Source organism: Passer montanus, unplaced genomic scaffold (genome assembly GCF_014805655.1).
Source record: "Passer montanus isolate IOZ18808 unplaced genomic scaffold, ASM1480565v1 scaffold15, whole genome shotgun sequence".
Taxonomy (NCBI): Eukaryota; Metazoa; Chordata; class Aves; order Passeriformes; family Passeridae; genus Passer; species Passer montanus.
In genome coordinates, this window is record NW_024362051.1 from 3489361 (window position 1) to 3513494 (window position 24134).

Genomic DNA, 24134 nt, shown 5'->3' on the forward strand with positions numbered 1-24134 from the left:
GTCAGGGTGCCATGCTGGACTGACTGGTGGCTGTGAATCTGTCACCTGACGAGGCTGTTCTTCCACACTGTGAAACTGAATAGTGTTATATATAATTTTTTTTTTGCCTCTGAGTCAAATCTTGTTGCCTCTAGACATTTTGACTCATTTTTACTTGAGTAAAATTCTGCCTAAAAATGTCTGAGCAGTGACAAGATGTGAGAATCCCCATGTATGCTCTGCATCTGGCATGTGAACACAGGAGGTGGGTGTTCAAACACTTTCTTTACCATCCTCTTCCAGAAAAGCCCGTGTGAGTTTTCATAGGGATTCATCTCCGTGGAGTCAGTTGTAGGAGGCAAGGAGAAGGGATTCAGACTGCATTATCCTCATTCAAAATAGAGGAAAGCAAAATAAATTGATAGAACCTGAGTCCTTTCAGTCTTTCCTTCCATTTTGAAGAAGCCTTCTGTAGGACTTATGCTTGAGGACACTGTGAATATTGTTATATACAAATATAAACTTATATCAGCCTTTGGGATCCTCTAAAGCTGTATGTCTGTACATGAAGACCACAAGCCTTGCTTTCCAGCATCATTTCCAAGAGAGTTTGGGGGCTGAATGCACTGGAATGACTTTTCCTCTCTCCTTTTTTTTCTTTGGGAAAGAAAGAGGAGTTGAAAACTAAAATTTCCAAGATATACATATGCTTGTTTGAAAGCTATCCCTACAACTATATTAGTGTAGTTGTGTAATATTATTTTATACAGCCTGGGGTTCTTTTCTAACAGTCTTTCTTAGATCTGTGTGTTTATTTAACCAGTTATATATCTAGCTTAAATAGTCATACGTTTACTCTCCATCTCTGGTTTATCTGCCATTTCATCTGGGAGAAAATGCATTTTATTCTGTTCCTACCTTGTATGAGTCAGTGTTGTGATACAAAACCTTAACAATTGTTCATCTGATGCAATTAATTGCCTTACTGGATATACATGGTACAGAGTGAGCTATCTTTTCTGAATGTCAAATCAGATTTGTGAAACATTCCTGTTATATTTGTCCCTGGAAAACACTGTGCAGAAAATCACATCTATTAAAACTGCATTCATTACTAAATCCAAGGAAACGAAGGCTCTGAATGAATAGCAGCTAATCAAGCAATGTGTCATAAAAGGCAGTAACTAAAGAAAACCAAAGTAAAACATTCACTTGCATTATTGAACATTTTTAGCTTTATTATTATAATAGAATTACAGTCTGACATAAAATAAAGAGCTTTTGCTAAACTCTGTAAAGCAATACATGCTTCTGCCATAAACAACCTCTATTAGATTTAGGTTTTATTGCCACATCACTGCACTGAGGTGCAATAAACATTCAATGTCATCTTTTTAAAATTATCTCAGGAGTAAACAGAAACTGTCCTCTATAAGAGTGTATCAATATTTTCAAGGAAGACTTACTATTATTACATGGTTTAGCAAAGCATTGTAAAAAAGCTACATAGAGAATACCTTGTCTTTGATAAACTGTGCAGTCAAGTTTATACAGTATAATACTATTGGCATAGACTAACTAAGAGGTGGTATAATGCAATCATTGCATAGCAAAAAGCAGACTAGGTAAGTAATATTCACATCTAATGTGCAAAATGCAGACCAAAAGGTAGCTATGAATTGCTAGAAAGATAAAATGCCCTAAATGAACACACTAGTTTAACGCCAAAAATAACAAGATAAACAAGTACACAGAAGTTAAAGAGCCATAGTTTATTTTTTTCTATACATATATCTACACATGATATCAGAGATGAAACATCCCCTTTTAAATAAGATCCAATCAGATAACTTATTAAGTTCAGACAGGACTAAATGTTAGACAATGAAGAATTATTAAAAGAAAAAATCTCTAAATCAAACATTAAATATTTCCTTTTTTAGATAGAGAATGTCAACTTTTTGATTAAGAGTTTAGAAATCACTGCCTATTAAACTTGACTCTCAGCAGCTCTTTCTCTGGAGGCTCATGTAGCACTGTTTCAAAATCCATTCAATAGCATAAATTACATTTTTTAATTGATTCTTGCAAATATCCACCATTCTTCCAGTCTCTTTGAAAAAACTTCATCTGAAAGTTTATTTCTAAGAGTTAGCAGTAATGATACTGACTAGAATTTTTTTTAAAGGGAGCACAATACCTGCAAAATGGACATCTTGTATTTAAAGCCCTTACATATTGTTCCTACAAATATATTGCTACAGTAAAAATGAAATGTAGTAAGTTTACTCAATAAAATCTATTTTCCTGTACATTCTTTTATGTATGACTTCTTTGTATTTAATGCTACATATATTACATCGCTTATTGTAACAGTTATGTTTCAGCAAATATAGCAGTAATATACAGATGAACTTCTGTCTTAACAAATATTTCACCATTTTTACCTACCAAATATAATCCCATACTTTAGTGTTTATGCATGACCTGAGCAGACCAGTCATTAATCTAATAGTATACATTGGATGACATTGTCAAATTGCAAGCTGCTGTACACTTAACCACTTTACAAATGGAATAAATTCCAAGCACTTTCTGCTTATTTATTTTTGTAAGTGTTCCAGTACCACTGATTTATTTTTTTCTCCTTTAATTCAGGCTCTAAATATGTTTATTGAGCATTTAACAACATATTAAGAGCTAAGAGGTGAATCCTACACAATGTTTTAAGAACACAACTTTAAAAAAGTAAAAAAATGTACAATCTCATGCTGCATATTTACAGATATTATTTAAATACTATATTTTATCTTTCTTCTATTCATAAATCTCAATCTAAAGCTTCTTTTAATGTATCATTTTATAAAAGAATACATTCAACATATCTAGAGCTTGCAAAAATTTTGTTGTTTTTTTTTTTGTTTTAACTCTCTAAAACATAGTGATGAATAAAAGCTATCTTTAAAGCATCCAGGAATTGTTTGGATTACACAGGTGATAGTAGAAATTTGGGATCTGCACTTGGTTGTGCGACTGGTTTTAAATCTAGTCTAGTGACAACTTAATGCTTGGAAAAAGCTTGCAGTAAGAGAGCAGATTAAAGCATTTGTTACCATTAGATCTTATGTGCTATACAGTGACAAACTGTACCTAGAGTGAGTAGATTTCCTTTCTCATTAAAGACTATTTAATATTATAAGTCAGGTAGTTTGGAACATAGAAGAGAAAAGGGATTAGGAAAATAATATATCTTACAGGATTCAGCAAATGGAAAGCTTTGCATCCTTGAAAAGATTATAAACAGTGGCTGAATAAATGATACAGTCTAAGATGTGCATCAGGAATGTCATAAAGAATATTTCCCCCATCCCTACAATCTTCTGAATAAAAATATCTTTTTCATCTACCTATACACTATCTTTTGGGGATATTCAGTACTAAGCTTGCTACAAATGGTTTCTTTTTTTTTTCCACCCTCCCATTACTCTATAACTCTTTTCCATTTCCAAAATCACTTCTCCAAAGTATATAGTTTATAATGTTCTCTCGCTCACACACAGTTTTTTGAAATATACAGATATATTTTACCTTTTGCTAACTAAAGAAACCTTTATTTTCTTTAAGACAGAGGCAATGAAGCAAATGGGAATTACTGTATGGGAAAAAGGGAAGCAATTCCCAGAGCAAAAGACAAAACAGAACTATATGAATAAATGAGGTTATTGATGTGGAGTTTGAACCTTTAGCTGGGGCTCCCTGTTTAAATAGGTAGCCCAGTAGACCAGGTTAAAGATTCCAAAAAGCAGAGGGAAGGCTATTCTTGATAGCCGATCAATTTTACTGACGCTGTTAAAAGTTTTCTTGGGCTCTGCAGGTTTTGTTTCTGGCTTCACTTCTTTGGGCTCAATTGTTGCACTTTTAGCAATGGTTGCCAGCCCAGGGTCCCTTGCAATATTAGGGGTGTAGCTTGTAGCTGCAGCTGTGTAGGTGTTGTTTTTCTTGATGAGAGGATCTTTCACTTTCTTTGGCTGAAGAAAGAAGAAAATATTTCAACCTCAGTACCTTCTCAACAGATGAAATTATGAAAAAGCACTGTAACATTTTGCAATTAATCAAATTCATACCACAAAGTGTAATAAGCTGTAAGAGAGAAGTTAGTTCTGGGTATATAACTCGTATAAAATATTTAGGTGACAATAAATACAAAATCATCCATTTGTATTACTTGTATTTGGTAAACCAAATTAGGTGATCAATAAAAATGAGACCTGATAGCTAGGCTCATTGGCAAAATCACTTTTAATGATAATCAGCAGTGACAAAGCACTCATAGCTCAATAGTCTCACAAACTGTTTCTCTTGATCAGGATAGAAACTTACAGGATGCCAAATTCTTAATGTAGCCTTCCAACATTAAGACAAATATTGTGATATGAAGAGTTTTTACATAATTTATACACAAAAATACACACTAAATTATCATGTAACCATGCACTAAAGGAGTGGTTTACTCAAGAAGATGCAAAGCTGTCAGTATTCTGCTCACTAATGGTTTACACCAGAGGCACATGAATTATGGATTAGGAACTTAATGTTCTTATTTGAATCTTAAAATTGGAGCATAATGGCTGAAATGGCATTCCATATGCGAAGACTTTAATGTCTGTATGACTTGTTAATCCACCTACTTATATTGTTCAAACAAGAATATATTGAATATCTTTTAGGGGAGAAGGACTTATTGAGCTTATTTAAACTTATTTTATCCCTAGGTCCTTATATTTTCTAGTATTCTATTTTTGGGATCTAGTTGTAGGAAAGAAAATAAATTTTGACATTTGGGCATACCAGTTAGGATTCAACTGTCCAGTTTCTGGCACACCAAACCTGTTCTTCAGCCACTGCCCAATGATAAATACAGAAGAGATGTAGTGGGTTATTAAGAATGTGTAAGGATTCCTCCAATTATGAGAAAAAACCCCAACAACCAAGCATATAGCAAAAACCAACTCCAACAGCTTAGCAAAATTTTCAGGTAGTATTTGCCACAAAAAGAAAAGGCAAATGTTATCCTTTTCATCCTCATGGGATGGGGGGAAGATATGGTTGAAGAGAAAATATCAGTGAAATTTGATCTGTTACGTCATTTCATGAGACAGCAAACACAATTCTCTGTTTTCAAGAAGCAGCTCTCCCAGGGAGGCAATACTTTTATGTGGCCACAGTACTTTTAATGACAGATCAACTATAGGTTAATGGCTACTTTGACCCCCTAATAATGGAGTTTTGATAAAAAAATCTTGTTCAAGAGGTGAACATTTCAGGGAGTGGACAGACTCCTGCTGGGCACACAGGAACAGGAAATGAAGCCGCAGAAGCCTGAGGGCAAGTGGGGGAGGCTTGTGGAGGAACAGCTTTGGAGCCCCATTCTGGAAGGAAATGTAGGCTCAAATATTAAAATCATGCTACTTAGTAAGGAAAGGTGTTCACCTAATGACTCTGATGTAGACATTCTTTAATTCATGGCAATAAAATTCTTAGCTTCAGGCCAAGAAAAAGCTTCAACTCTTCAGAACAAACAGGTTAAAAATATTCCAGCAAAAAAAAAGCATGTCAGGTTTTATTTTGTTTCTGTTAGTGTTTTGTTGTTTTGCTTTTTGTTTGGCTTTTTGGGGTTTTTTGTTTGTTTTGAGTTGTTTGGGTTTTTTTTGTTGTTGCTTTTTGGCTGTCCATTCTTTCCCCTCCCAGGTAGGAAGGCTGCTAACATGGTTGCTGAGTGTAAAGGCAATCCTGTTTGCTGCTCATTCAGATACTCTGGTGAGCAGCAATAAATCCAGCAGACAAAGAGCAGCTTCACTGAAGTCTCAGGGGAAGCCCTTTCAATAGATTTAAATGTCACCAGAAATCTGATCCACAGAAAACCCTGACACCAGCCTGGGTCTTAATATTTCATGTCAAATTCAACTTCATGAACAAGCAATATGACAGCTAATTAGAGCTCTAAATTTGATTAAGCTGTGATCATCGTGAGCTTGCCTTGCTTGCTTTTCCTCACTGCAGAAAACTCACAGGTACCAGCAAATGGCACATAAAGCCCTTACCTGCTAACAAGCACAAAGCCATAAATCTTCCAATGTTTTAAACTATGTTTATTGTGGTGGGTATTGTGTAGGGGTTTTTTTTAGAATGTAATTTTCTTGGTAACAAATGAAACAGCTTATTATAGTAACTACATTACAAGGGAGGATAAATTAGCATGGCAATATTTAATATTTAAGGATACAGTTCTATCAGTGCAGTTCATTTTTATAACAAATGTCATGAAAACACAAAAAGAATAAAAAAATTATTTTCAGTGAAAGTATCATCAATAACTGAAAACTCAACATTCAGCAGCAGTTGTGCAGCTCATTACTGTAAGCTTGTTTTGATACTTCACTCATTTTTTCTACAATAATTTTGTAGTAGTTGCCATTGTATAAATGCCCTAATTTAATTTGGAGGTTTTTTTTCACTGACTTACACAACTAATATACATAAATAATATATATGCACATAATTCTGAATTAGAACATATCTTTGCATACCAGTGAGTTACATCTGCTCCCCCAAATACCTGCTCTGTTGGATCTCTAGTCTGTGAGTGTTCATGGGGAAGTTAACCCAAATGAATTAGTTTGCTCACAGGAGCAGCTGATATGGTAATTCACAGGAAACAGTAAACTTCTCTTTCATCCCCTAAATATCCTCAACAATTTCTTGATGCACCTGTGGTTTACAGACCAGGTCTGATCCCAGTCCTAAAGGAGTGAATGGGAGTTTTCTCTGGTGCATTCATGGAGGCAGAGATCAGCATTGTACAATCCCAGCAAAACTCTCAATTCCTCCTTCTAAGTAAGCACATTTTTCCCATAGTTAAGAAAGGCAATAAAAACTCCTCTGATGATTGATTTGGTGATGATGATAGAGCATCCTTCTGAATTTTGTGCTGGGGAGCACTATACCTTGGGAACTGTCAAAAACTGCAGCCAATTTTTTTTTTTTTCGTTTACACTGAGGTATCTACACTTTCTCTTGTTCAAACATAAAAAAACTAATTTCCTTCCCTTAAAATAATACATGTTGATCTTTTTTTCCGCTCAATTCCCAAAGTCAAAATCTCAGTAGAATATTTCATTATTAATAGCATTATCACCCAGTATGTCAGAAGCAGTATTTAGGTATTAAATGTAATCATGGCATGGAAATGCTGCGTGTGCACACAGGAGTAAACTCTCCTGGAGTAACAACTGTTGTACATAATAAGAGTTGTTAATGCGCTAGACCCCACAGAGTGACCAGCTGTGGCAGAGTGTGATCTTTTGGGGTGGATGTGGGGAGGCGTTACCTTTTCTGGGACAACACTCTTGCCGTCCCAGGCGTAGCCTCTCTTGGTGAAGTAGTTGACGGTGGCGAACTCGATGAGCGCCGAGAAGACGAAGGCGTAGCAGACGGCGATGAACCAGTCCATGGCCGTGGCGTACGCCACCTTGGGCAGCGAGTTCCTCGCGCTGATGCTCAGGGTAGTCATGGTCAGCACAGTCGTCACTCCTGCAAAGCAGAGTTTGTGTCTTCAGGACATTTTTTGTGCTTCATTGCCCAGCTGCTAGAGGTGGTAAAACCTTTTCTACACCCCTGGCTGCTACAAACTTCCCCACCTGAGTTCAGTTTCTATATGAGGATATCAGGTTTCCACTTTTGTGGAAGTTGCAGGATTTTCAAAACATTTTTTATGCTTTTATTCTTTGATGTTGTTGTAATAGAATACTATTTTTAAAGGTGGAATGGAAGTATAATTTGTGAACTACTTTACTCTTCCTGGTATTTGAGGGATTTCGTTGCAGCTCTTTATTATGCGCTGCAAATTATACTACAGATGTAACAGTTTAATATCTTTAGTTCTTTCTTGCAGCAGTTCTGAGACACTTAGAAAACAAAAAAAAACTTGTTTCAGCTTATTTGGACTACTATACTTCAAAGATATTTTCAAGGGCACAAAGAATTATGTGTTATTTCATTTTTTTTTATTGATGGTTTTACAGATTTCTGTCCCTTTAGTCACTGACACCATGAACATAGCAAAGATTTTATGTAAGAATGACAATGTAATTTTCATTTCTGATATGAGAGCTTCTCACTGCTGAACCTTTCCTCTCACCTGGCCCCAAGAGCAAGCAGGACTGTACTGAATTCCCTCTGCTTGCAGCTGCTTGGAAAATGAATCTCCGAGCGCACGCAAGGCATTTACATCAAATCACATGTCCACAAGTTACCTTGACAACTGCACTGTCATGTCTCGAATGTGTCTCGAGTTCATCTTTGCTGCACTGAGTGTTAGTGGAAATGAGCAGTGCTCTGAAATAGGTCAATTAATGAACAACATATTTACGTGGTAGTGTGAAGAGCTTGAATTATTAGTGCCTAATGAGGAAGCAATTTCTTTTTCTTGAGATGCAACCAAATGTGTTCTGTGACTTATTGCTAGTGACCTTATGTTTCTCTCACATAGTAGCAGAAGAAAGGTTTATAACTTTTATTATCTGTGGTACTGAGTGGGCTATAAGATCAGTGTTGTGCTTCTGTGTGTAAATGAATTCATGCAAAATGTTCTTTTTGTAAAAAGAACATTTTTGTAAAAAGAAATTTTTGTAAAATTTCATTTTGAAATGAAAAAGCTATCTTGATACATAATGATGGAGCAAACCCAAGAGTATTTACTAAGTAACTGTCTTCTAAAATGAAAACTGAGAAATTTGTGGGTTCTTGAGCCTGTGAAGATAGCAGTTTGAAAATTGGGCAGTATTATATATTATCCATTGAGATTAGGAAATTCTGTTCTCCATCTAATGACCGTGAAGTACAGCATTTCAAACTGATAATCAGACATTTCTTTTTAAATGGTATGTGCAAAAAGAGGTAAAATAATTACAATTTCAATGGATTTGACTATAAAACTCTCTAGTAGTGTAGTTCTCAGCAAAACTGATGTTAAAAATTCAGGATTAATTTTAGTTGCTAATCTAAACAATATTATGTAAATCAAATTTAATTATACTGCAGTCTAAAACACTGTTCTGTCAATGCACATCTGTCTATCAACAGAAAAAGCCACTGCTTGGTTCATGAGGTCTAAGGCTATGCAAGTTGTGATTGATTTCCACAGAAATTGAGAAACTAAAGCACAGCTGTGAATGGTGCAAGGTCCATAAAAATAGCTCTTGTCCAACACGAGCTTCAGAGGCTGCATTTCTCAACAGTGACTCTCTGACTTTGCCATGTTCAGAATAAATGGGTTAATTTTCTTTGGCAAAGCCAGAGGGCCCAAAGCATCCTGTCCTTGCAGTGCCCTGAGGCAGCAAAGCGAGTGTCAAAGCCAGCTTGGCTGGGGATGCTTCCACCTCCTGCCAAAGGTGTTCAGCAGTCCCATCTGGAAATCGCCAGGACCAGGTCACAGAGCAGAAATCTCAGGTTCTAGCTTTCCTAAATAAAAATTCATTGCCTTTTTTTTTTTTAATATGTACTTGACTTAGGTTAATATCACCAAAGAATATGAAAGAATATAAGAGTTTTAAGATAAGCATTTGCAAGCAGTAGTTAAATTCTAGGGACCAGCTCTATAAACTGGAGGGTCTTTTAGCTTGCCTGCTCACTGCATTCCCTGAGTGCATGTATTCACTGCTGTAAGCACAATAAATTGGTGCTGATCTAACAGTAGCCTGTAAAAGGGATTAAGGAAAAAAAATTAAAATAAGAATTTTCTGAGGGCCTAAAGATGTCAAGTGACAGATACCCATTGATTAAATCCTTTTTGATAAGCCCATGATTAACGTTATTGCCATTGTCAGAGATGTTTTATTCATAATCTGATTGTTTTGGAATATTCAAATGGTAATGGATGGCTTGAGGTATTTTCAGGTTTCTTTTTACACTCAGTTCCAAATCAGTTTAAAAGCTTTGGACCTATATTTTCACAATGAAATTTGTTAGCTCTTGTGTGTGCAACATGTCCAGGCTCACACTGTTCTCCAATACCATGTTACAATAACTACATTTACAATAACATTTCTGAAACCCAATTGCCTCATGATTGCCAGGAGGTTTATAGGTCTTGCTTACCAAATACAGTTCTTGCTGGAACAGATTCTCTGTTAAGCCAGAAGGACACCTGTGACAGTATCACTGTCATGATGCATGGCAGATAAGTCTGGATGACAAAGTAACCAATCTTCCTCTTCAAATGAAAATGTGTAGTCATAACAACATATTCCCCTAAAACCAAGAAAAAAGAACATTAAAGCTTTTATAAATATACACATCAGAGGTCTTTGTAGGAAGTATTTTTCATTACATTCACTCCTATTATAAAATAGAAGTCTTCAAATCAAAATGGGTCAGCTTTGAAGAAAACATTTCATAAACCTGGCGGGTTATAAAATTTTTCCTTAATAATACAAAACTAGATATTTCTGGGAAATGCTAATTAAATTTACATATTTTCTCTGCTGAGTAGAGAATGAAAGTCTGCATTAACTGGTGGCTGTTTAAAGCTCTTGTAGGAAGGTCTTATTCCATTCGAGGATGGAAAGCCACCACAGCATAACCATGTAAACATAATCCAAAGACTCAAGCAAGACAACCTCCCAAAAGTGTTTCTGTTGGGCCAAGCTTAAGATGTAATTGCTGATGTGATGGTATTTCCATTACCACTGTTGGTGCTTTATGTACTCTGAAGTGTCTCTGTTCTGCTAATTTAGGACCTTAGTAAATTATTACTCTCTCCTGAAATAAATGATTACTACAAGAATAGCACACAATATTTATTAGCCCTAATGCTTTTGGAGCTATGAAGTTGTATGAGCTGGGTACTCCAAAAGCAATGAACATTATTTTTTTTAATATATAAATAAATTTGATTTGTACTTTCAATAATAAATATAAATATATCTAATATTCTAATATACTTACTTCATTCCATAAACCTTTCTTGCCAGCAGAGCAAATATTGCTCATTTTCAGATCATTATTTATATAATTTAAAATGGATTTTGGCAAACAGTATATTCTCCAAAGACTGAAAAACCTATTGTTTTTATTTTATTTTTTTTTTAGTAGACTGATTCTTCTTATTATACAATGAACATCTTAGAAATGAAACAAGTAGACACGTAACTGAGTGGAAACTTCTGTCTAGATTAGAGATGACATGTGAAATTACTGTAGTTCTATTTTAAAATGTAGGCAGATGGAAGAAGAAAACTGCTCTTGTACAGGAAAAGCTTAAACTTGATTGAAAAACTATGTCTAGACATTGACTGCTTATGCACAGAGCATGTCAAATGCCCATTTCTATAATGCAGAGTCCAGAAGAACATCCATTTGAGCAATCTTGCTCAATTTCTAGCCCCAAGGAAAGCTTATTTATAACATATGACAATACTCTTTCAATATAAAAGACAGCAGCAAAGGGAGAAAAGATAATAAATTTTAAATTGAATGGTAAAGCAAAGGATATACAAGGATTTTTTTTTTAATTTCAAAAATAGGAATGGCTGTAGTATAGTGGGAATTATTACTTAAATTTTGCTCACCTTTCTTTAATTTTCACTGAAACAAACTCTTTCTCCTCTGTACCAGAGATTATGATCTTACAAAAGGTGCCAGTCTTGGCTAGGAGAGCCAATAACTTAATTTTATCTCCTTAAAATATGACGTGGGAAACTATTTTAATGCAATCAGATATAGAATGCACACAACGGTGTGTCAGAATTAATTCACTGATTGTAGATGGCAAGCTAAGAATACAGAGTGAACACACCACTGTACTCTGATGCTTTATTTAGCTGCCTAAATTATCAAAGTATTTTTAACCTCTGGAAAATGAGAACAAGATCCAAAGCATAAAGGCAATTAAAAAGACAGGGATTACTCTCATCTGTTAAGCACTGCAGCAGGTCTGAGCTGGGAGCCAGATGAAGGCAGTGCTGGGAGGAGTGAGCAGGGCAGAGCCGGGGCCTGCAGTGATGCTCTGCACTTCAGTTACAAGGCACAGCCACGTCCTGAAGTTTCCACAGCACCAATGGACTGCACTCACTGGGCAGCCACTTATTAAAAGATAGATGTTTGATAAGATTGATTGAGCTGACTGCAGGACATGAAAGCACTCCAGTTATTCACTGCATCCTTGGCTTACCATATTTCCTGTCTTTCTTTAATTGAACAGCATCGCCACATTTATGACAGCTGCTGATCACTCTCATAACTTTCCAGTTCCTCTGGAATTCTATTTTGAAAGCATTGAAATACAGTCATAAAATTCCTTACAATCTAGAATTTCAAATAGCTCTTGAGCAAAATATTGCCTATATTCACAGTGTCTGATTGCTAGGCTTTCACAAGTTGTAGCTTAAACACCTTATATTCTCTTAGCTCTTATCTTTTCTTATCCAAGGAAGTTAGAAAGAAAGGTATTTCTTCTTAGCTAAATTGTAATTCCTGAAGTCTTCTACAAATAACTGTGTTGTGCAGATAAATCTGGTTTTCATTTTATTTATTCCAATGTTTAAATTAGTTTATATGTAATACACAATACACATTTTATTTTTGAATGACTGTCCATGCTGGAATATTTCCAGTAGGTCTGAAAGCATTTGTGCCTGTTTTCAGTGCTTTTGTAGGTGCAGTTTTTAATCAGCCCTTAATATTGCAATAATTGAGTCAAGATGTACAGGTGGTATAAACTAATCTGTGCCCATAGAAGAAAGTAGTTGATTATTCAGTAAAGATACATTAAAGCTATTTCTCAGTGTTCTGTAAATGATTTGTAAAAAAACAGAATTATCAGCACCTGAAGTTAATGTGCATCACATCAGACATGAAGTTTGAGGTGTGGGCTGAGTTTGAGCTGTTACAATTCTTCTTCTATTACTGTAGGTAAAGAAGTAAAGCTTTCCTTGCCACAAATTTAAGACAAAGTATTTATCATTTACTATTTATGCCATGTAACTCAGTCAAAAAAACTCTTAAGAACACCATCATCTCTGCAGATTTACAGAGATAAGAAAAAAAAAAGTGTTTTGAATATAAATCCTGATATTTCTCAATGTAAAGCAGAGTTTTCAAGGTGGCAAAGTAATTATATATAAATAGAAACTTGCACAAGCCCTTTAAGCGTTAAGGTACTTACAGAAAGGATAATTTTAAAATCTTTCTGAGTCAATATGAATTGTGGCTGGAGAAAAAGGATTATTAACCACTTCTGATCCTCACCTTTAGTATGAGGAAAGCAAAACATTTTTCTTTCCAAAGCAAATAATGAAGAATTTTCCTTTGAGACATTGAATTTACAAGCAATAAATATGTTTCTTCGTCAACTGTGTATTCTTATCTTTTGCAGCCTGAATTGCTGCAACACTTATCGGGTAGTAATTGGAGAGGACTGCAAATTTGCAAATACTAAAAAGATTCTGAAGTGGGATTGTTTTTAGCTTTGGTAACTATTCCGTTTAGTTCTTTGTGTGCTTTTCAGCATCTAGACAACAATATCTTCATCTCAGCATATTTTAGGTATTAACTATACTGTATTTAACTTTATAGATAGCAATGGTAAAGAATTTTCCTCAGGTAGAAAAAGGAGGCAGAATTCACATCTTTGAAATAGCATGGGCAAAACAAATTGTTTATTCATGGAAATGCGTGAAGAAATCTTAAATTTATGTTTCAGTTCTGTTTGAAAATTTCTTGTCTGCTCTTCTTAATAGTTTATAGCATGCTCCTCACGTTGCTGTCTAATTACCCTGAACCATGTTTGGCATTTCCATTTGGTTTAGTTATGCTCCCTCTTGAGTGTTTTCTGACTTCCTGCTGCTCTTAGAGCACCTGCAGCAAAGGCAGCCCCGCAGGCTGGCAAGGTCTCTCCCTTAGAGCACCTGCAGCAAGCAGGAGCAAAGGCAGCCCCGCAGGCTGGCAAGGTCTCTCTGAGAGAACCAAGAGCTGAGATCCCTGCAGTTCCCCTCAAATCCTGCTGATTTTCCAGCAAAATGCAGATAGGGTGAATTACTGGCTGCAGAAAAGCCAATGGCAACATTTCCACCTGTGGGAAGGTCAAAAGCTCTCCCCTTTTTACCTGCTTGTTGCACACCTCTGGGCTCAGCAATGGGAGCAGTTGTGTTGATGCTGTTCTCATGCAAAGTTCCTATTATTGCCATCCCACTTACTTTTATATCAACTGAACAGAAGTTTCCAAGCAGTAACCTAGAAACTTGTCTGTGAGAGCTTTTCTTGGCTTAATAGAGCATATGAATACATTTTAACAAGCTAAATAAAAAATTCAGACACAAATTCCAGTTCACCTTAAGATGACTCACTTTCACTTAAATGTTCGTTGGCTTTAACAGCAACACATTAGGAAATTTGGTTTATGCAGTTATGAGTGGACTTCTCTCTAAGTCACAATGTTGTTTGTACCCAGAGCAGTGCAACCACTTCCCCTAAAGCAGGGCTGCTTTTGGTCCACTGGCCAGTAAATGTGGTCATCTGAGCTCTTGTTCATGCCCAGTGCTCAGATTCTTACTGCATTTAGATCATCCAAATTATTAGAAAATAAACTTTAAAAAATTTGCATCTTGAAACAAGCACTGCGTTAAAAAATAAAGGGCTGTAGCCAGGTTCAAGGTCACAGGTATGTCATACTATAAATGTCAGCTGTATTTCTGTACCTCATTAAATTTTTGGAGTTAAAGCTGGTGCCAGCATTAAAGGAAATCATCTTTGGGTGTTACAGATGGTTTTGAGTTTGATGACAGTTTTTTTCATTCTCTAAATACTTCCTTGAGAAACTCTGTACTTGCTTTTAGCGACTTCACTGCCCCCAGAAATATGATCTTTGAGGATTCATATTGTTATGCTATTTTTATCAGCCTATATAGTAAGCAAATATGAGAAAAACATGAGGAGTGCTTCTTTATTACATAAATTATTGTTTTTTCTGGCTAGATCTGACACTGTAGCAAGCGTTTTAATGGTTCAAATATTTTTACCACCAATTGAAGCAGGAAAATAATCCCAGGATGTATTATCTTTTACGAGTCAATCTGAAGTACATATATTATCATTTACCCCTCACTCTTATGTCTTTGTATTTCTTAATCCTGCTCTGAATTATGTTTTGACAGTTAAATATCACCCTTCCAGAGTATTTGTCACAGACCTGTGCTGGACTGCACAATTCCAGAGTCCACAGTTTGTCCAAGCAGATCGTACTGGTTCAGTCGAGAGCCATCTTCAGCCACCACCACTGACCTTGCTGGTTCCCGTGTCCACTCATACACAACCTCTGCTCTGGTGTAAGCATCTAATTTGAAAGAAATACATTGCATTTAAGCTTTGCACTTTCTGTTGCCTTACGGCTTTGTCAGAACAATGTTTTGAGCAGTAGTTTGAATATTTAATTCTCTTTAATTATCTGTAGAAACCCGCAACTATCTTACTGGAATTTATCTATAGGAAGTAAAATTGATTTTTACACAATAGCTAAATATCTGCTGTAGGGCTGGATTAAGGTTGGTCCTCTATGGAATGAATATATTTCTCTCTTATATATATGTAAAGAAGTGAGAGTGAGAAGTGGAATTTCATGAGTATGCAAGAACCCCAATGCTTTTTCTAACTTCTAGCTATTGTAAAGAAAGATGAGCCCCAAACTTTTCAATTTTTCATAGTGTGATCTTGTCTGGGCCTCTGTAAATCCTTCTCAGAGTGGCTTCAGTGATCCTCTCATCCTCAGCCTGGCTACAGCTCCCCTTTGGTCATGCCCCATCACACTGTGCTTGCTGCAAAATGGGCCTAGCAGACACTTCTGAGGCTGCCTAGGAGAAAGTAACTTTAAATCACAATTAGTCTATTTTTTTGGTTTTGGCTTTGGTTATTTCTGAATAGTCCTCAAACTTGAGTTTGGAGCAAGACAAAAGAAAAGTGCTGTGGGCTCTTCAAGCCCAAGCAGTCTGGTGTGTTACACAGAGAATTCAGTAGCATCTACACTTGCCATTGAGGAGCTTTGTGCTGTTATTAATGTTCTTTCCAGAATCAAGCTACACATAAATATTTTTAATCCTAATTCCACAGTAAAATTCTGCTGTCATTTTGTGGGGTCTGGAATCTGGCAGCTCTCCCTCAGAGCAGTTGGGTGGGAGTTAATTTGCTACACAGAGGCAGCTCATGTAATTCTTTACACCTAAAAAGTACCCAAAGGCATGAATGGGATGAATGTGTGGCCAGAATCTGCATCAAGCCTGCACCCACCAAGGGCAGCTGGAGCAGAAAGGGACATCTCAGGGTATCCAAAATAACAGAAGGATTCTACCTACAATATGAAAATGTCCTTTTTTTCATATTGACAAGCAGGAAGGGAAAGGAAGGAATTTGATTCACTTGACCTCATTTGCGAGTTAGCAATTTTACCTTATCAGTGTAAGAGATAACAGCTACTAATTGAGGAGTTGGTTGGGTAGAATGTGCTGGTAAATTAATTGCATGGCATTTGATTCTGCATTATTGAAGCTGAAGGGTGCTTTTATCTTTGGGCTTCATATTCCCTAAGCACTGTAACATGGAATATTTTTTTGGAGTCAACAGCAAAAGCAAATCTATGTCCTAATAATTCTGACTTTAAAAATAATGGCCAGAGTAAACACAGAGATTGACTTGCTAATCTAGTCACATAAAGACAGTAATAAAATTAATTTTCAAGCATTTGTTCTGGAATATGAGAATAGCTTGGAAGAGGGGGGAGTGCTTTTCTGAGCTACTGAGAATGACTGGATTGGTTTAGAGGGAAGGGGCTGCACTGGGCAGAGCTAGAATTGAGCTGCCAGATTTGGTGCTCAATTCTGCTGCCCCCCTCAGCCTCCAATTCACGTTGCATAAGCAGCAATGCAGCCATCTGCTCCTGTCACTGCTGGTTTCCAGAGTGGCCTCAGTTTTAAACTGACAATCAGATGTTTGTGGTAAGAGTTGAGGAGAGCATCTGCCCTTCTGATTTTGTTTTGCCAACATATGGCATTTTGTTGTTCCAGAACTTCTTTTGCATTTGTCACATTGAATTTACACTGGAATAACCTCTAGCTTAAGCTGCTCTTTGGCAAATCACTTTAGCCTTGGAGCTGGGTCAAACATTTATTGGTCCCTACAGCATGGGCAGAGTCCACAGGAGATGTGCAACTCCTTCATTGTGAGGCTTTTAGGAATCCAGCTCCAAGAAGTAACAGTGATGAGTAACAGTGGAGGACATAAAAAACCTCTTATCCAATTTAATCTAAAACAAATGGAGCTAGGCAAACACTACCTTGGGGAGCTAAGTGTTAGATTGTAGTCTGCACTTTAAGAATGGATTTTGTGACAATTAAATTCATTCCCAGTAAATTTTCCAGTCCATTAAGATGATTATAATTAATTGCTTTAGTTTGACAAAAATGTCCCAAATGTATTTAAATATGATTCTCACTTAAAAAGTGGAAATTAATTATAAGATCTATTCTTTTTTTATGTGTAACAGTGACTCCCTCTTTCATAACTTGCTTGGGTCCAGCCGTTTGTCCTGTTGGAGATATTTCTATTTATATCAAGAATGAAATATTGAGAGAAATATTCTATAACTTAATAATTATAGCATATGACCTGATGAGAAGGAAGGGGGAGATCCAGCTTTAAGGGCTGTTTCCAACAGTGAATTCTTCATGCAGTGTTTGCACTAAAACCATGTTACAGAAGGAATTCCTCTCCATGAGAATCCCAAATTAGGAGCTCTCCTGAATTTAGTGGCTGAATGAAAAGTTGCCTTGAGAACTCCTTGATTTTGTCTAATGATCTTTCCAAGCATTTGTAGTTACTTGTTTTTAGGAGAGCTGCCATAGAACACTAGTGTTCACATTAAAAAAAAAAAACAAAAACAAAACAACAAAACAAACAAAAAACAAAACAAACCCTGTAAAACATGACAGTCCACAGTTATACTCTGAGTTTAGAACATCAGTTATTGCCTTTGAGTGGTGTAAGAAATGGTCTTTCTATCAGAAATATCTGTGATTTTTTTGTTCAATTAAGAAAATTAAGTATATTATGAAAATATGTTTTTAAGGATAACAATATCAATTTAGATACAAAAGATGCAGATACACTTGCATGTTTTTCTGCTATCTTGTGCTTGCCTTCTGGTGTGGTTCTGGACTTTCATGCAAATCCACATTATCTATCCTCTTTATTTAATAATTTCTGCAAATCTTAGTCATTTAACTGAGCAAATGTCCTCAGTAATGTGGAAAGCTGTGCACTGTGTGAATGAAGAGTACATTAATCTGGACACAGTGAGCCAGAAAGAACTCAGTGTAGGAAAAGAATGGGAAATATTGTTCAGACTAAGGAAGGTCTGGTGTTTGGGCTATGGTTCAGTGATGCACAGATGTGGTGATAGGTGTCTTGTAGTGTCTATGAAATTCAGTCTAGTAAATCAAATTTTTTGGGAAACTGGTCCTGGTTTAAATTGTCATTAGCAGGTTTGTTGCAGCATCAGCCATCTCCCTGCCTCGCAGTTCCTGCACGATGCCTGCAGGGACACTTTAGTGAGCACATCAAAAGAAATTCCATCCTGCAGCCACTCCTGATCTCGCTGGGATCTTGGGTGCACAAATCTCTTATTAATCAAGAACTCACTGCAGTATCTGTCCTGCTATAAATTGGAATAAAGCTTCCCCCCACTCCGCGCTCTTTCAGAAGATATTTGCAAAGATTTATTGTAAGTGCTCTCTTAGAAAACTTAACAATCAAGGAGCAAACTATTCTTGTCAGTTATACTCCAAGGTTGTATGAGCTTTTTGTTCTCTAAGCCTTATCTAGGAGATCAGCAGCTCTTTAAAGGCAAAACATCATTGCTGTCTAAAGGCAAACACAGACCTATTCAGCCCAAAGTAAATGATCACCCTGTCGGGTACCACGTGAAGAATGAATTGGGTTTTCTGTTTGTTGACTTCTAAAATTGATCAAGCCACTAAGTAACCATTACCAGTGAAACGACTCATTACTCTGTTAGAGAAAAAGTAGCCATTGAGGAAACAATTTGTACACTATTACATCTTCCATATATTTTAACTTCCTTGTTTGTGTTAAACAAACTAGAGTAAATCAGATCGTCATTTTTTTTCTCAATGTTTTATTTCCAAAAATTCTATGTATGTTTAGTTAAGTGTCAGGCTGGCTGCTATTCACACTGAAGTTTTGGAGAAAATTCTCAACCTTATCAAAAGCTTTGTCAGGGATTGCACTGATTTCAATTATTCTGATTTCAATTATATTTCAATGACATTGTTCAGTATGTTCTCTCATCTAGGGCTATGTATGCTGGAAGTGTAGAACTCTATTTGGAGATTTTTGAGATTTTTCACTTCCAAAACTGTTCCATGAGTGTATATGAGTATCATCTAATGCTAGGAAAAATGTTGATCTAAACATACCAAGACTACAGTAGCAAAACTGTTTTCACCTAAATGAATTTAGTTATCCATAGCATATATTGCTTTTCTTTAGGACTGATACTGGGTTTTAACAAAACAAAAGAAACAAGATTAACAACATTTTCCATGTGACAAACTACTTTTCTAGATATTTAGAACACTGTCATTTTCATCTTTGGTGAATGTCCAGGCATCACATTGTAGGATATTTAAGAGACATAAATGAGGTCCATTATATTATATATATATAAAGAATAAAGATACAACCCTGACAAAAACGTGAAAAATACACAAGATTAAAACCTCGAGGTTTTCTCAGTTGCAAAATACTCTTTTAAAGTGGCCTAAAAATGGGAGAAACCTCCATTTAAAATAAACTTACAGCTTCCAAATTTCAAGGGGCAAGCATGTGCATCCATAGGAAAGTCTTCTAAATGCATTGGACATTCTGCTCTCACAGTCAATCTATAATGGATTAATGAGCAAAAGGACACATTTATTCTAGTTTCATAGAAATAGCAAATAGACTTCTATTAAGACACATAGCATAAGTACAGCACAGTATCTGTTATGTGATTAATTAGTCGTTACAACAGGACTTGAATGGTCTGGCTCAGGGTGCAACTGCTCTGCCCCTCTGCCCTTCCTCACGGTCCATCAGAGGCATGCTCAGGCTTCTCATTTGGCGTGAGGATTAAAATCTATTAGCAACTGCAATTGCTTCCTTGCTGCCATCATTAAATTGGCCCACTCTGGATGCTCAGACATTTGCTGAAATCATTTCATTGCTATCAGCTAGAGTGCAAACATGTTTCTCAATAAAAGAGATTAAATGAACTAGAAACAGTCACATACCACACACCAGCAGAGAATGAACAGTAATACTTGAAGAGTAGGCTGAAGATTGCATTAAGGCACTTGCAAAGGTGAGGAAATAGGAATGGTTATGATCAAAAGAAGAGACACATGTGAACAATATGCTGCCAAGATAGTATTTCTGTGGATTAAATCCCTAACAGCTGAGCATTTAGAAAGACAAGAAAAATCGACATGGACTTGTGTAGCTACCAGCCAAGATGATTCTACTTCAGTCTAGCCAGTCTTGAAAGATGTTGCACAATAAATTGAACATTCCAAATGCCTGGAGAATGTGTTTTTCTCCAAACACTTGTACTGCTTTTAAAAATGTCTTGAAATTTTTTTAAAGAAAACTCAGTGTTCACCTATGTACTGTGTTATCCATCTTGGCTTGGAGTCGTCAGAGTCCCTTTATACCTTGTTTTGATTCCATGGGAGTCATAAAGGGGGGATGTGCAGCTTTATAGAGACAACATGCCCTCTTTTTCATTTTTTAATTTGTAGGTTTTTAATCCAGAATGTTTGCATGACTGTATATCATCATTATTTCAAAAGGATTTATTTAACTCCTCTAACAACTGGACAGCTAAAGTTCAGTTATCCATGAAGAGAATAATATATTTCCAATGAATGCTGTCAGCACAAAAATATTTTTTTTTCTCCTAACTTTCTGAATGCTAATCAATGGAAAAAGAAATGTCTATTTTTATGCTGTCATGCTTTATAATCCCAAGCACAAGAAATATTAAGAATGATCAATGAATTCTCTGTGCATCCGTTAGTTCTCAGAATCTGCTTTCTATACGATCCAAAGATTAAAGACCCTTGCACACAATTTAGGAGTACAGATTATACTAAACTTTCAGGCTTTATTATACTTGCTGATGGAATCCTTGAAAGCAATGCCATATCAAGATTCTCTGCAAACTGATGGATTCCTAATACTGTAAGAACCTTTTTAAAATCAAGCATTAAGATGCATCCAGGGACTGTAGAGGTAGCACAGCAGGAGAGGGAAAATAAACACTGCAAACAGCTCCATTTGCCCATCATCCCAAGGTTTATTGTGAAAATAATTATTAAGCAGGAATCAAATTATACTCAAAAAGGAACCAGTTTCCTATCATAAAAATATGCTTTCACAAGTTAAATTGTAAAACTAAATTAAGGATGTAATATTTTAGGGCTCACCTCATTGTGTATAGCAACGTCCCATCCTCTGTGATTCGTAATAGTTTATTTGGCATTGTCATGTTATGAGCCACTGACTTCTTTCCATTGTGGAAAAAGGTATCAGGTGTCCAAATTTTGCTGGCCATTAAATTATTTAATCGGAGAACAGTCATTGGTCCTTTGAATTTTAATCTCTCATCTTTCCAGCTTTGGCGGAAAAATACATCTATAGTGTATTCCTACATCAATTCAGAAAAAAAGGAAACACTTATGATGGCATATGTTGCAATATGAGAACTTGAAAAGTGTGCTCTTACCATTCCCTAGAAGCAAAATGACTGTTAATGAAATTATTCGTTTTCAGAATGTTTATTTTCTGTATTACTTACAATGTACCTGAAGCTGGTTATTAAACAGCTACAATACCATTACTGTGTTCAACACAATAAACATCAGGAAGTATTTCAAAAGTTTCCCATGAGTTAGATGTAATAAAATTGAAGCAAAATAATTCATTATATAATATATATAATTTTATATAATACATATTATACTATAGTATATAATAATTATAAAATACCTTCTATGTTATTATATTATATATTATACATCATATATATAATATATATATATATAAAATTCAAAAATAATTCCCACTAGAACTGTAATTTGAAGCTGCTGATAGGTGGTCAGTATGTGTGGCACAGGAAATGTGTGTCAGAGTAAAATAAGCCTTGTGAGGCAGGGTCTTACTACAGCCTTCTGTTCTAAATGTCTCTAAATGTTTATGTTAGCATAAACCTGTAACCAACCTGCAGAAAGTTGACAGTTCACTAAAATTGTATGGTCTGACTGGTGAGATGTGTAGTGTTTATTGGGTGAAATGGTTGGGTACAAAGAGCACGAGCTGAGGGCACCCTTGGGCCAAGAGGGACAGACTGATTGCACAGGGACTGGGCCAGGAGGAGAGAGGCAGTGGCTGACTCAGTGGGCATGGGGACAACCAGAACAACCAACACTCACCATGAAATGAAAGAAATATTTGTGACAAAGCAACAGGAACCAAGAGGGAGAGGGTGAAAGTAAGAATGATACGTTGGAATATTATACATAAAATATAGATGGGGTGAAAATGTGAAAAACTGTGAATGCAGCATAGTACAGTGTTCCTCAGGGGAAAATTCCATCCTCACGTGGAAGTTCAGTATGAGATTAGCCTGCTCCTTCCATCTTTGATGTTTTGATAAACATCAAAAGCAGTTACCCAAACATGGTTCTGAGTTACTCTGAATGGGAATCTTTTGGCTGAGAAATTGAACCTTTGCTGAGATCTCCTGCAAATGGAGATACCAAATCCTGGAACAGAGAGAACTCCTGTGTGTGAAGGCACACAGAGCTATAAGGAATAGAGCTGTCCTGGCAAACATGACAGTGAACAGAAACATTCTAGAAGGAGCATGCAAATTTCTCCACAGCAAATTCCTTTAGATTTGTGTTTTTCATTTTAACAAGCACCAACACTCCATACAACATAAGCACTTTTGAGCTATTTATTCCTTGTGCAAATATTAGCAAGGAAGATTGGTGATTCTTACTGACGTGTGTTTTTCCTGCTTTTAGGGTATGAAATGCCTGAATACATTTTTTGACATGGAAATGTAGTTACATGGGTTGTTCTAATTTTGGGTTCTTTTGGTAGATTTTTAAATTTAATTTAATTTTATTTATATCTCAGACCTGTGAATCATTTGTGTGCATATTTAGTTGTATTTATATTTTTTTAATCACTTGCTCAGTGAACTGCTGAAGCCTGAGTATATTCAGCTTCTGTGAAAACAGTTTGCACTTATAACCAATTATTTGCTTCAGAATTTTGCTGGGTCATGGCCTTAGGTTGAATTGTGACCAAATCCTGTCCCAGCTGTGCAGTAGACTAGGAGAGAAGGAGGTGTAGGAGACGGTATCCACCATTAAAATTTTGGATTTCTTCCGTGTTTTACTAGCACCAAGAAAATTTCCTCCTACACACATGGGAAAGGTAAAAGACATGCCCAGAAGGTGACATCATTTCAGCAGAAAAGCCATTCCCTTTTTCTCTTTCAGCTGCAAAGGGGCTGAGTGGGAGGTGGTACAGGTTGAGAAAGGAGAGCCTGGTTTTTCATTTCATACAAACACGAGGTTCATTTGTTGGAAAAGGACGAAGAGTCAGAAAGATTTGATAAGGGTCCTGACAGCTTAAGATAAAATTCAATTAAAAAGTAGCTGACAGGTCATGCCTGGCACAGGCTGAAGCTTTCCCTATCCCAGGTCATCGCGCCATAGAGAGTGAATTAATTTTGGCTGAGATATCTCAGCTCCTCAGCTTTCACTACCCACTTAAGCATGTACATTAATTCTCCTCAAATGAATCCTGACAGACAGCTGATCTTTAGGGCCGAGCCATCAGATGCTCTGATTAAGGCTTTTTTCTACAGCAGAGGGGCATACAGAACAAGGGAGCAGAAGGATTTTCTCTAGACTATGTACAATAGCAGTGGCCCATGTGCAAACATATGAGTGAGGTGGAATTTGGAATAAATTCTCCAC

At 36.3% G+C, this 24134-nt stretch overlaps 1 protein-coding gene across 3 annotated transcripts in view; it reads right to left on the bottom strand.

Moving 5' to 3' along the window:
- Window positions 1–1191: 1191 nt before the first annotated feature.
- The window catches only part of GABRA1 (gamma-aminobutyric acid type A receptor subunit alpha1), a 41691-nt gene continuing 18748 nt past the window's right edge, over window positions 1192–24134 (bottom strand). For all 3 annotated transcript variants that reach the window (XM_039701583.1, XM_039701584.1, XM_039701585.1), the window contains exons 5-10: window positions 21567–21787; window positions 19900–19982; window positions 15224–15367; window positions 10135–10287; window positions 7367–7569; window positions 1192–4007 (exon numbers count right to left, since the gene is read on the bottom strand). In XM_039701583.1, coding sequence (XP_039557517.1) covers window positions 3699–4007; window positions 7367–7569; window positions 10135–10287; window positions 15224–15367; window positions 19900–19982; window positions 21567–21787 — 1113 coding nt within the window. In that variant the 3' untranslated portion in view covers window positions 1192–3698. The remainder of the gene's footprint in view (window positions 4008–7366; window positions 7570–10134; window positions 10288–15223; window positions 15368–19899; window positions 19983–21566; window positions 21788–24134) is intronic.